The sequence below is a fragment of the Macadamia integrifolia genome, chromosome 3 (genome assembly GCF_013358625.1).
Source record: "Macadamia integrifolia cultivar HAES 741 chromosome 3, SCU_Mint_v3, whole genome shotgun sequence".
NCBI classification, from domain to species: domain Eukaryota; kingdom Viridiplantae; phylum Streptophyta; class Magnoliopsida; order Proteales; family Proteaceae; genus Macadamia; species Macadamia integrifolia.
The window spans coordinates 11,358,836-11,372,881 of NC_056559.1; the positions used below are offsets into that span (position 1 = coordinate 11,358,836).

The 14,046-nt window shown below is 43.0% G+C and overlaps 1 protein-coding gene across 1 annotated transcript in view; it reads left to right on the forward strand.

The window, feature by feature from the left end:
• LOC122073940 (S-adenosyl-L-methionine-dependent tRNA 4-demethylwyosine synthase) overlaps positions 1-14,046 on the forward strand; it is a 33,698-nt gene that overhangs the window by 9,557 nt on the left and 10,095 nt on the right. Inside the window, exon 2 of the mRNA XM_042638669.1 lies at positions 415-530. Coding sequence (XP_042494603.1) covers positions 415-530 — 116 coding nt within the window. The remainder of the gene's footprint in view (positions 1-414; positions 531-14,046) is intronic.

The window sequence follows — 14,046 nt, forward strand, 5'->3', positions numbered from 1 at the left end:
AAAAAAAAAAAAAGAAAAAAAAGGAAAAGAAAAAAGAGAAAAATGAGTACTAGTAAATAGCAATTTATTAAAACCTCAGTAAAATTTTAATTTGCAAGCAATAATAAATGCTTTCTTAATTTCCTGGAATGAATACTTATCAACTGCCTTCTATCTTCTTCTTCTCTTCTTGACCCATTTGGGATGGCTTTGCCTTAGTTTTAGAAGAGCAATGTGGAGTCTCATTTAATCATACTGCCATTGCTCTCTTGAGACCTTTCATGATTTTCAGGTTCTTATACTGCACTTTCTTCAACTTCCAGATGTTATTGGACGTTGTGCGACTCATTTTTTGCTGCTCTTGCATTTCATTTGAGTATTTCAATAAAACTTATAAAGTAAAAGTATTAAATTAACTCTACATCATCCATGCAGGGGTATAAAATTATTGGTTCACATAGTGGTGTGAAACTTTGTAGATGGACCAAGTCACAACTTCGTGGCCGTGGTGGTTGCTACAAACACTCATTTTATGGCATAGAGAGCCATAGGTACTTATTATTTTTTGTTATGTGAATTCTAATTGGTGATTTTCTTTAGCGTTTATATTTTTCTTTCATCTTATAGATTTTCCATGATTTACGTTATCTCTGTCGAGCTTGTTTCAAGTTGATGTATATGACTCTGTACATCCTGCAACACACACACACACACATATATATATATGCAGACTTATGAATTCATTTTCTTAGTTAGGGGTCCAATTAGGAAATTAATACAAGTCAGGCTGGATTTCTAAGTATTGTTCTAGGATCCAAACCTTGCTTTGTTTCCTTATTCTCTGTTCCATCAATTATTATATGGACTTGCTTACGTTGTTTTGTGTTGTTATACATTGTTGTAGCTCTTAATAGCTCGAGCTTTTGGGATAATCGCTTGCAACATGGTATAAGAGGCAGGAGGTCGGGTGTTCAATCCCTTACTAAGTGCCCGGGGGGGGGGGGAGTTGTATCATGTGTTGTTGTGCCCCTACACATTGTGCCCCCTTTATGCCATGTGATTGTGTTGTGCAAAGCTGTGTGTATTTGTGGGCCTACGCGTTTGACAGGGAGGGGTATTGTGTATTGATATACATCGTTGTAGCCCTTATCTACCAGCTCGTGCTTTTGGGATAAGCACCTGTAAAAACTTAAATGGTATTTAAGTGAATAACTTTCTGCATTTCTACTTGCTGTAAATTATCCCCATCGAATTCGCAGTTGTCTTCTCCTCCCCCTTACATTTCTAAGTTTTTTAGATGCTTCTCTTATTCTGTTGTTTCCCTTTAACTAAGCATTTGTAAATAAATTATAACTTGAGATTGGATTTGGGTGTGGAGTTGCCATGGTTCTTAGTTGCGGTCAAAACTGTGGTTTCGATAGGTTCTGAAACGAAACCAAGGGTCAAAATCTAATATATGTTTAATCCTCTTGGATTAAATAGTCATTGTGTTGTATACTTCTATTTCCCTAACCTAATGTATGGTTTGATTGTTTTAATTGCATATTTACATATCTAGTAGCTTAATTAAATGTAGTCAATGTTTATAATAGGGCTAGTTTACAGCAGTCAGCTGTATTCAGCTTACACTAGAAAACTTGGGTCCAAACCACAAGCACCATGTTGGGGGGTTTTTGTGATGGGGACATCAAGACGTACAGCCGAAGGAAGAAGAAGACCCAACCTTCTTTGTGGTTGGAGGATTAGAAAGAGGAAAAAAAGAAAGAAGAGGAAGGCTCGGTCCAGCCTTCCCAGCGCTGGATCAAGTCCTCTCCTTCCTTTCTTTGTCAAGATTGTGTGGCCCCCACCAAATCTGATTTGTTAGTAGTTTTATTTTCTAGGATTTTTTTTTTAAGGTCATTGAGTTAAGTAGGAAACTAAATAACATTCCTATTTGTTTTTTTTAGGAAGTTTCTTTATTTCTGAGATTATGTTCCTAGATTAGCCTTTTTCTTTTTATTAACTATCCTATTATTTATGTAAGGCCATTTGCCACAATGAGAATTAATGAATGAAGAATATTGAAGGCAAAACAGCCCCCAAACACCCCCCCACGATTTCTCTTTCTCTCCCCTCTCCCTCCTCTCATCTCTCACTCTCGGCCTCCCTCTGTTTCACGCCTCCTCTCTCTCTCACGGCTCTCTCTCTCTCACCCTCTGTCTCTCGGTTACTGCTCCTGCTGTATCCACTATTGTGAGCTGTTGAAAGCTCCATCACTCACGCAAGATCCATCGGCAACAACAAGGATCACTACACAGCAAGCTGGATTTTCTTCATCAACCAAGGTTGGACTGCAACTCTTTATTTTGGGAGGACTTCAACTTCTTCTTTACTCCTCAGACCAAGACAGCAACAAGGTAACTAATTAAACTAAACCCCTCCCACCTCCATATATCCCTGTTACATGTTGCAACCCATTAACATTGAAACCAACCCATGCCCTTTTGCTTATGTCTATTTTTACCCATTGTTTTAAGACATTTCGTCACTGTTATGTTTCCAAAACCTTTGCTGATTTTTCTATTTTAGTTGGCTGCTAGAGGACATTGATTGTTTGCATATCCTATTTGGTGTTTGGATTGATTTGTGCTGAACCTAACATTCGTATGACGTTTGTTCTCTTCCCCATGTCCCCACTTGAAACTTAAGTAAGAGTTTATGTGTTTTTCCGCTTAGATTAATATTGCTTTTTGCTACTTTGTTTATTAGTCTCATTCTATTTTGCATGCTCAGTCTTGTTTGCTGAGTTTCTTTTGTCCTATCTACCTAAGTCCCTTGAGTTGACCCTACCTAGTTAGTTAATCTTGTAGGAGACCTAGGCACCTAGGAACCCCCTACATCATCTTGGTATCAGAGCATGGTTTTGTCTAGGTTTAGGGTAATTGGGTATTGCTATCCCTTGTTTACATGTCTTACCTTCTGAGGTCTAGTCTCCGTCACCATCTGTCCGTGGTCGAGTCTGAGCTAAGAGAGCGATACCATAGAATAGAGGACACCCTTTTCTTTCTTAAGTTAGCGGGACCGAATAGCATTGGACGTTATTCTCTCCAAAAGCATATACTTGAGAGGGAGATTTCTGACCTCAAGATTGAGAGGGCTAACTACCTGTTTCAATTGGAGACTCTGAGTAGACCTTGAGTCTTTGGTGGCAACCGTACCTTTGGCTGCCCATCTCCTTATGTCCACTCGTAGTGGCAGAGCATACCAGGATATGTCTGACCCCCTTAGCACCTCCACCTAGGTGAGCAACTGGCTGAATTCATGAAAGCCGTTCAAGCCATACAAGAGACACAAGCTGTCCATCTCCAAGCCCTTACCGATAAGTTGGCTGCCCTCGAGACAAGTGTCCAAAATCCTGATGGACGGCAAGGCCGTAACACAACTGGCACTGAACCTAGGGGCAGAGGCCCTAACCTGGAGGAAGGAAACGAAAATAACCAGACGGATGGTTATGACCACATAGGGGATAACTTCCAAGGCCTAAGGCGTGGTAGGGATCAGGGTAGGGGTCGAGGCCCATCGCCAAGACGCCAAACCCAATATGGAGATGATGAGGGCTATGAGCACCATGATAGGGGCTTTAATGTTAGACGGATTATTAAGGTAGATGCCCCTACCTACGATGGTCAGATTGATGCTAGGATCCTTCTGGATTGGATCAAGCAGATGGATAGGTACTTCGATTTCTATGATATGCCAGAGGACGTCCGCTACCAATTTGCTAAGTTCAAGCTTATTGGAGCTGCCCAGGACTTCTGGACAGACCTAGAGTACCAGGAGGACCACCTAGGACTTGAGCCAATCACCACCTGGGTAGAGATGCAAGAGCGGCTCAAGAGGGAATTTTTGCCTATCACTTATAGGCTCCAGTTGTTGAATGAGATGAATACCCTGAAACAAGGGAAGTTAACTGTGACCGAATACATGAGTAAGTTCAATGAATTGAAAATTAGAAGCCGTATTCGGGAGGATGTTGAGCAGACACTATCCAGATTCCTTACCGGGCTCAACTCTGTAATTCAGTCTCGTATGGCACCCCACCTGGTGCGAGACGTTCCACAGGCCTTCAAGATAGCCCTTGAGGTGGAATCCTCAATGAGAACTTATTCTCAGAGGAAGAGCTTCCAAGCTGGGGAGTCCCAATTTAGAAAATCACCCCAAGGCTCAACTGGATTCCCAAAACCCCCTGTTGCACCACAGCGTCAATTTGACAACAAGGGTAAAAGAATTTTGGGAGAAGCACCCAAGAGTAGTGGGCAACAACAGTGCTTCAAGTGTCGTGGATTTGGTCACTTCTCTAGAGAGTGTCCCAATAGGAATCTTTATGTAGGAGAACAGACCCCTGAAGAAGGTGACCAAGAGGGTTTTCAGGACTATGAGTATGAGGACCATAGACCAGATGAGACCATATCTGATGAGGACACTGAGGAGGCCGGTGACCTCAAACTCGGCATTATGCGTTGCATGGTTTCACAACCTAAAGGTAGCGATGATTGGCGACGAACTAATATTTTCATCACTTACACATGTCATCAGGACAAGAACTGCCGCGTCGCCATAGACAACGGGAGTTGCATGACTGTGGTCACCAAGAGCGCTGTTGCTCGAATGGGTGATGTAGGGGGTTCCTAGGTGACTAAGTCTCCTACAAGATTAACTAACTAGGTAGGGTTAACTCAAGGGACTTAGGTAGATAGGACAAGAAGAAACTCAGCAAACAAGATTAAGCATGCAAAATAAAATGAGACTAATAAACAAAGTAGCCAAAAGCAATAATAATCTATACGGAAAAACACATAAATTCTTACTTAAGTTTCAAGTGGGGATATGGGGAAGGGAACAAACGACATACGAATGTTAGGTTCAGCACAAATCAATCTAGACACCCAAATTAGATATGCAAACAATCAATGTCCTCTAGCAACCAACTAAAATAGAAAATCAGCAAGGTTTTTGGAGATATAACAGTGATGAAACGACTTAAAACAACGGGTAAAAATAGGCATAAACAAAGGGCAAAGGCTGGTTTCAATGTTAATGGGCTGCAATATATAATAGGGATTAATGGAGGTGGGGAGGGTTTAGTTTAATGTTTTACCATGCTGCTGTCCAGATCTGAGGAGAAAAGAAGAGATCAAGGTCTTCTAAAATAAAGAGATGCAGTCCACCTTTAGTTGATGAAGACAAGTCCAGCCGATTGTATAGAAATCCTCAGTATTGTCGATGTAGCTTGGTGAATGATGTTGGGGCTCTCAGCAACTCACGGATAGCAGGTACAACCAGCAGTAATCCATTCATTGAAAGGAGATCAGCACCAGCAGAGAGTAAACAGCAACCGAGAGTAGCAACAACTGAGGGTAGCAGCAGCAGTTAGTAATGGCAGCAGTATGTAACAGCAGTAGTGAGTAATCGCAGCAGTGATAGAAAAAAAAGAATGAAAAAAAAGAGAGGGAGGCGAGACAAGAGAGAAGAGAGAAGAGAGAAGAGAGAAGATAGAGCCGAGAGACTAAAGAGAGAAAAGAGGCGAGAGAGAAAGTGAGAAAGACGAGATTGAAAGAGAGAATCGTGAGAGAGGTGGGGGTTTTGCTCTTGGCTGTTTTTCAATTCACATTCATTGAATTTAACAATGACCAATTGCCTTACACTTAAATAGAATAAACTTCCAAAAATAAAAAATAAAGATATTTAGAAACTCAATTGCTTGAAATAAAAAACTACCTAATAGACCAATAGAAAGAAGTCCTAGTTTCCTAATTATGTAAGACAATCAAATAACACGAGAATTAAAGTAAAGTACTATAATCAAATAAGATCTTGTGGGGTCCACAAGATCTGTTGATTGGGAGGACAAGGGGGGGTCGAACCCAGCGCTGGAAGGCTGGTTCGACTCCTCTCTTTCCTTCTTTTTTGTTTCTTCTCTTTCCTTCTTCTTTCTTGTTTAATCTTCCAACCACAAAGATGGATCTGGTTGAATCTTCTTCTTTCGACTGTATACCTTGATGTCCCCATCAACTCTCCCCGGCTTGGAAGAATTCACCTTCGGTGAATTAAAGCTCATGTAATACTCAAGTAGGTCTGGGTTGAGTTGTTGGACTTCTTGCATTGTGATCCAGGTGTTGTCAATTTCCGGACGTCCATGCCACTAGACTAAGAACTCTCTAGAACCTCCAGTGTGTGTGGGACACAATTCTCTCATCGAGGATTTTTCAACTTCTTCAGTTCTTCTCGTGACCTTAGGCACAGGTGGTAATGAGGTGGGAGGAAGTGGTTGGCTTGGCTCAAAAGTCTCATCAATGTTGAAAGGGAAATCTTCAAGGTCATCAGGATAGAAAGGGATAAAGGTAGAGGTAACATGGTATGGGACTAGGTCTTCAACATTGAAAATATTTCTGATCTTCATGCTAGCTGGCAGATCAAGAACATGCGCATTGGCACCTAACCTCTTGAGTACCTTGAACGGACCTGTGCTACAAGCATGTAGCTTGCTCGCTTTTCCCCTAACAAAACGTTGCGGCTTAATTCTTACCATCACCATATCACCCTCTGAAACTCTTGTAGCCTTCTGTGCACATCCGCCTTCAATTTGTATTGCTCCTTGCTCAGTGCTATTTGTCTCCTTATACCTGCATGCAAATCATGTATATGCTGAGCAAAAGATTTGGCTGACTAGGAGGTCCTAGAACTAGACACGACTGGGATAAGGTCTATGGGTGTTCGAGGCTGGTATCCTGAACATATTTCAAAGGGGGACAGACCAGTGGTACGGTTCTTAGAACTGTTATATGCAAACTCGGCCTGGCTAAGGACTCGATCCCAACTGGTAAGGTGTTCTCCTATGAGGCAACGCAATAAATTCCCTAAGCTCCTATTGACAACCTCAGTTTGGCCATCGGTCTGAGGGTGGAAAGCTGAGGAGAAATAGAGTTTCGTGCCCATCATCCGCCATAGGGTCCTCCAAAAATGACTAGTGAACTTAACATCCCTATCGGACACTATGGTGAGGGGTAACCCATGGTACTTGACAACCTCGTTAAAGAAAAGTTTGGCTACTATGGATGCATCGGAGGTCTTAGAGCATGGGATAAAATGGGCTATCTTCGAGAAGCGGTCAACTACCACATAAACAGAATCATGGGGAACGGGGAACGGGTAGGGGAGTGTACAAACCCGTGTTTTGCTTTTGTTGTTTGGCGGTCTGGCATGTCCTGCACTGACCCACAACTCTAGCAACATCCCTCTTCAGTCCTGCCCAAAAGAATCGGTCCTCAACGAGGGTGATGGTCTTATCGCGACCAAAGTGGCCAGCGACTCCTCAGTATGCAATTCCCAGATTAGGAAATCTCGGAGTGAAGTCCTGGGAATGCACAACTTGCTTCCTTTAAAAAGAAAGCCCTCCCTAAGTAGGTAGTCCGAGCGGTTGGCTGGGTTGTTTTCACTCATGGAAGTGAACGGCTCACTAAAATCAGGACAGGTGGGGTATTGGTCCTTGACTCGCTCGAACCCTACAACTTCTACACTCATTGCCTGGAGTAGCACACTAGCCCGACTCTTAGCATTAGTGTGAATGAGGAATATGTTCACCCGGCTTAGTGCATCTGCAGCAGTATTCTCGACACCAAGTTTGTGCTTGAGTACAAAAGTGTACTCTTGGAGAAACTCAACCCACTTGGCATGCCTCTGGTTAAGTTTCTTTTGGGCACTCAGGTATCTTCAAAGCTTGGTGGTCAGAGAATAGCATGAATTCTTGCGGTAAAAGGTAATGTCGCCAATAGTGCAATGATTGGACAACCGCATAGAATTCCTTGTTGTATGTAGAATATCGTTGCCTAGCTTCATTAAGCTTCTCACTAAAATAGGCAACAGGGTGACCCTCTTGTCCTAGGACACCACCTATCCCAATACCAGATGCATCACAGCTAACTTCGAAGACCTTAGAGAAATCTAGGAGGCGCAGGACTGGAGCTTCAGTCATAAGCTTTTTAATCTCATTAAAGGCCTTTGTAGCACTCTTAGTCCATTGAAACTTCTTTTTCATGCAATCGGTGATAGGAGACATAATGGAGCTAAACCAGTAGATGAATCTTCTGTAGAAAGTGGCTAAACCATGAAAGCTTCGTACCTCATGAATGTTAGTTGGCTTAGGCCACTCTACAATCGCTCTCACTTTCTCAGGGTCAGCAGATACTCCTTGAGCTGACACAACAAATCCCAGGAAGATGACTTGATCACTCATGAAGGTGCACTTCTTGAGGTTGACATAGAGTTTCTCTTGTAAGAGCACATGAAAAACCTTCTGTTAGTGAGCCAAGTGGGAAGACGGGGTCTTACTATAGATGAGGATGTCATCAAAGTAAACGACAAGGAACTTGCCAATGAATGGTTGAAGCATTTGATTCATTATCCTCATGAAGGTGCTAGGTGCATTTGACAAGCCAATAGGCATGATTAACTACTCAAAGAGGCCATCCTTCGTCTTGAAGGCTGTCTTCCACTCATCTCCAGGTCTAACCCTAATCTAGTGGTACCCGCTCTTGAGATCAGTCTTCGAAAAGATCGAAGAGTTGGCCATCATATCCAACATGTCATCAAGCCTAGGGATAAGGAACCTATACTTGATGGTGATCTTATTGATGGCCCTACTATCAACACACATACGCCAGGTGCCATCTTTCTTTGGCGTGAGCAAGGCAGGTACAACACACGGGCTAAGGCTTTCCCTAATGAATCCCTTTTGCAATAGTTCATCCACTTGCCGTTTGAGTTCGGCGTGTTCTTTGGGATTCATTCGATAATAGGGTAAGTTCGGGAGAGAGGATCTTGGAACCAAGTCAATAGCGTGCTAGATGTCACGCATAGGCGGTAACTCATCAGGTAGTTCCTCAGGGAATAACCTCTCGAATTTTCTCAATAAAGGTTGCACTTCTCTAGGAGCCTCAGTGAATAAGCTTGACCTATCGGTATTACTCTGTATGGCAACTAGAGCATAAATCACCCCTGACTCGTGACACTCTCCTTCAAATTATTGTTGATTTAAAATGTTGAGTGTTTTGGTGGGGGTGTGTTTGGATGTACTTCCCTTGTGTTCTGGAACCCTAGCTTCCCTAAGAGCAGTGGGGGTTAGTCTGATCTTCTTCCCTTTAAACTCAAAGGCATAGGTGTTAGACTTCCCGTAATTGGTAACATCCCGGTCATATAACCAGGGCCTACCTAGAATGATGTGGGCAACATCCATCTCTAGGACATCACACCACACTCGATCCTCATATCCTGCAAAGTGTAGGGGAAGTAGACACCTCAGATTTACGGGAATGGTGGACTGATCAACCCAGGCAACCTTGTAAGGCTTGGGGTGGGGTTCAGGTTTGAGGCCCATTCGAGCAACAACGCTCTTGGCGACCACATTCATGCAACTCCCGCTGTCTATGGCGACGCGGCAGTTCTTGCCCTGATGACATATGTAGGTGATGAAAATATTAGTTCGTTGCCAATCGTCGCTACTCTTAGGTTGTGAGACCATGCAATGCACAATGCCGAGCTTGAGGTCACCGGCCTCCTCAGTGTCCTCATCAAATATGGTCTCATCTGGCCTATGGTCCTCACACTCATGGTCTTGAAAATCCTCTTGGTCACTTTCCTCAGGGGTCTGCTCTCCTATATAAAGATTCCTATTGGGACACTCTTTGGGGAAGTGACCAAACCCACGACACTTGAAGCACTGTTGTTGCCCACTAATCTTGGGTGCTTCTCCCAAAATTCCTTTACCCTTGTTGTCAAATTGACGCTGTGGTTCAGCAGGGGGTTTTGGGAATCCAGTTGAGCCTTGGGGTGGTTTTCTAAATTGGGACTCCCCAGCTTGGAAGCTCTTCCTCTGAGAATAAGTTCTCATGGAGGATTCCACCTCAAGGGCTATCCTGAAGGCCTGTGGAACGTCTCGCATCAGGTGGGGTGCTATACGAGACTGAATTTCGGAGTTGAGCCCGGTAAGGAATATGGATAGTGTCTGCTTAATATCCTCCCGAATCTTTTGCTCAGCATATACATGATTTGCATGCAGGTATAAGGAAACAGATAGCACTGAGCAATGAGCAATACAAATCGAAGGCAGATGTGTGTAGAAGGTTACAAGAGTTTCAAGAGGGTGATATGGTGATGGTAAGAATCAAGCCGCAACGTTTTGTTAGGGGAAAGCGAGCAAGCTACATGCTCGTAGCACAGGTCTGTTCAAGGTACTCAAGAGGTTAGGTGCCAATGCTTATGTTCTTGATGTGCCAGCTAGCGTGGAGATCAGCAATATTTTCAATGTTGAAGACCTAGTCCCATACCAGGGTACCTCTACCTTTACCCCTTTCTATCCTGATGACCTTGAAGACTTCCCTTTCAACATTGATGAGACTTCTGAGCCAAGCCAACCACTTCCCCCCACCTCATTACCACCTGTGCCTAAGGTCGCGAGAAGAACTGAAGAAGTTAAAGAAATCCTTGATGAGAGGATTGTGTCCCACATACACTGGAGGTTCTAGAGAGTTCTTGGTCAAGTGGCATGGACGTCCGGAAATTGACAACATCTGGATCACAATGCAAGAAGTCCAACAACTCAACCCAGACCTACTTGAGTATTACATGAGCTTTAATTCACCAGAGGTGAATTCTTCTAAGCCGGGGAGAGTTGATGGGGACATCAAGGTGTACAGTCGAAAGAAGAAGAAGATTCAACCAGATCCATCTTTGTGGTTGGAAAATTAAACAAGAAAAAAGAAAGAAAGAGAAGAAACAAGAAAGAAGAAGGAAAGAGAGGAGTCGAACCAGCCTTCCAGCACTGGGTTCGACCCCCCCTTGTCCTCCCAATTAGCAGATCTTGTGGACCCCAGAAGATCTTATTTGATTATAATACTTTACTTTAATTCTAGTGTTATTTGATTGTCTTACATAATTACGAAACTAGGACTTCTTTCTATTGGTTTATTAGGTAGTTTTTTATTTCAAGCAATTGAGTTTCTAAATATCTTTTTTTTGGAAGTTTATTCTATTTAAGTGTAAGGCCATTGGCCATTATTTAATTCAATGAATGGGAATTGAAAAACAGCCAAGAGCAAAGCCCCCACCCCTCTCACGATTCTCTCTCTTTCAATCTTGTCTTTCTCACTTTCTCTCTCGCCTCTTTCCTCTCTTTAGTCTCTCGGCTCTCTTCTCTCTTCTCTCTTCTCTCTTCTCTCTTCTTTCTTGTCTCGCCTCCCTCTCCTTTTTTTCATTCTTTTTTTTCTGTCACTGCTGCGATTACTCACTACTGCTGTTACATATTGCTGCCATTACTCACTATTGCTGCTACCCTCGGCTGTTGCTACTCTCGATTGCTTTTACTCTCTGCTGGTGCTGATCTCCTTTCAATGAATGGATTACTGCTGGCTGTACCTGCTGTCCGTGAGTTGCTGAGAGCCCCAACATCATTCACCAAGCTACATCGACAATACTGAGGATCTCTATACAACCGGCTGGACTTGTCTTCATCAACTAAAGGTGGATTGCATCTCTTTATTTTGGAGGACCTTGATCTCTTCTTTTTTCCTCAGATCTGGACAGCAGCATAGTAAAACATTAAACTAAACCCTCCCCACCTCCATTAATCCCTATTATATATTGCAGCCCATTAACATTGAAACCAGCCTTTGGCCTTTGTTTATGCCTATTTTTACCCGTTGTTTTAAGTCGTTTCGTCACTGTTATATCTCCAAAAACCTTGCTGATTTTCTATTTTAGTTGGTTGCTAGAGGACATTGATTGTTTGCATATCTAATTTGGGTGTCTAGATTGATTTGTGCTGAACCTAACATTCGTATGTCGTTTGTTCCCTTCCCTATGTCCCCACTTGAAACTTAAGTAAGAATTTATGTGTTTTTCCGTATAGATTATTATTGCTTTTGTCTACTTTGTTTATTAGTCTCATTTTATTTTGCATGCTTAATCTTGTTTGCTGAGTTTCTTTTTGTCCTATCTACTTAAGTCCCTTGAGTTAACCCTACCTAGTTAGTTAATCTTGTAGGAGACCTAGTCACCTAGGAACCCCCTACATCATCTTGGTATCGGAGCATGGTTTTGTCTAGGTTGAGGGTAATTAAGTACTGCTGTCCCTTGTTTACAAGTCTTATCTTTTGAGGTCTAGTCTCCATCACCATTTGTCCGTGGTCGAGTCTGAGTTAAGAGAGCGATACCATAGATTAGAGGACATCCTTTTCTTTCTTAAGTTAGCGGGACCAAATAGCATTGGACATTAATGGGCCTCAAACCTGAACCCCACCCCAAGCCTTACAAGGTTGCCTGGGTTGATCAGTCCACCATTCCCGTAAATCTGAGGTGTCTACTTCCCCTACACTTTGCAGGATATGAGGATCGAGTGTGGTGTGATGTCCTAGAGATGGATGTTGCCCACATCATTCTAGGTAGGCCCTGGTTATATGACCGGGATGTTACCAATTACGGGAAGTCTAACACCTATGCCTTTGAGTTTAAAGGGAAGAAGATCAGACTAACCCCCACTGCTCTTAGGGAAGCTAGGGTTCCAGAACACAAGGGAAGTACATCCAAACACACCCCCACCAAAACACTCAACATTTTAAATCAACAATAATTTGAAGGAGAGTGTCACGAGTCAGGGGTGATTTATGCTCTAGTTGCCATACAGAGTAATACCGATAGGTCAAGCTTATTCACTGAGGCTCCTAGAGAAGTGCAACCTTTATTGAGAAAATTCGAGAGGTTATTCCCTGAGGAACTACCTGATGAGTTACCGCCTATGCGTGACATCTAGCACGCTATTGACTTGGTTCCAAGATCCTCTCTCCCGAACTTACCCTATTATCGAATGAATCCCAAAGAACACGCCGAACTCAAACGGCAAGTGGATGAACTATTGCAAAAGGGATTCATTAGGGAAAGCCTTAGCCCGTGTGTTGTACCTGCCTTGCTCACGCCAAAGAAAGATGGCACCTGGCGTATGTGTGTTGATAATAGGGCCATCAATAAGATCACCATCAAGTATAGGTTCCCTATCCCTAGGCTTGATGACATGTTGGATATGATGGCCAACTCTTCGATCTTTTCGAAGACTGATCTCAAGAGCGGGTACCACCAGATTAGGGTTAGGCCTGGAGATGAGTGGAAAACAGCCTTCAAGACGAAGGATGGCCTCTTTGAGTGGTTAGTCATGCCTTTTGGCTTGTCAAATGCACCTAGCACCTTCATGAGAATAATGAATCAAGTGCTTCAACCATTCATTGGTAAGTTCCTTGTGGTTTACTTTGATGATATCCTCATCTATAGTAAGACCTCGTCTTCCCACTTGGCTCACTTATAGAAGGTTTGTCATGTGCTCTTACAAGAGAAACTCTATGTCAACCTCAAGAAGTGCACCTTCATGAGTGATCAAGTCATCTTCCTGGGATTTGTTGTGTCAGCTCAGGGAGTATTTGCTGACCCTGAGAAAGTGAGAGCGATTGTAGAGTGGCCTGAGCCAACTAACATTCATGAGGTACGAAGCTTTCATGGTTTAGCCACTTTCTATAGAAGATTCATCTACTGGTTTAGCTCCATTATGTCTCCTATCACCGATTGCATGAAAAAGAAGGAGTTTCAATGGACTAAGAGTGCTACGAAGGCCTTCAATGAGATTAAAAAGCTTATGACTGAAGCTCCAGTTCTGCACCTCCCAGATTTCTCTAAGGTCTTCGAAGTGAATTGTGATGCATCTGGTATTGGGATAGATGGTGTCCTAGGACAAGAGGGCCACCCTATTGCCTATTTTAGTGAGAAGCTTAATGAAGCTAGGCAACGATATTCCACATACGGCAAGGAATTCTATGCGGTTGTCCAATCATTGTGCTATTGGCGACATTACCTTTTACCGCAAGAATTCGTGCTATTCTTTGACCACCAAGCTCTGAGATACCTGAGTGTCCAAAAGAAACTTAACTAGAGGCATGCCAAGTGGGTTGAGTTTCTCCAAGAGTACACTTTTGTACTCAAGCACAGACTTGG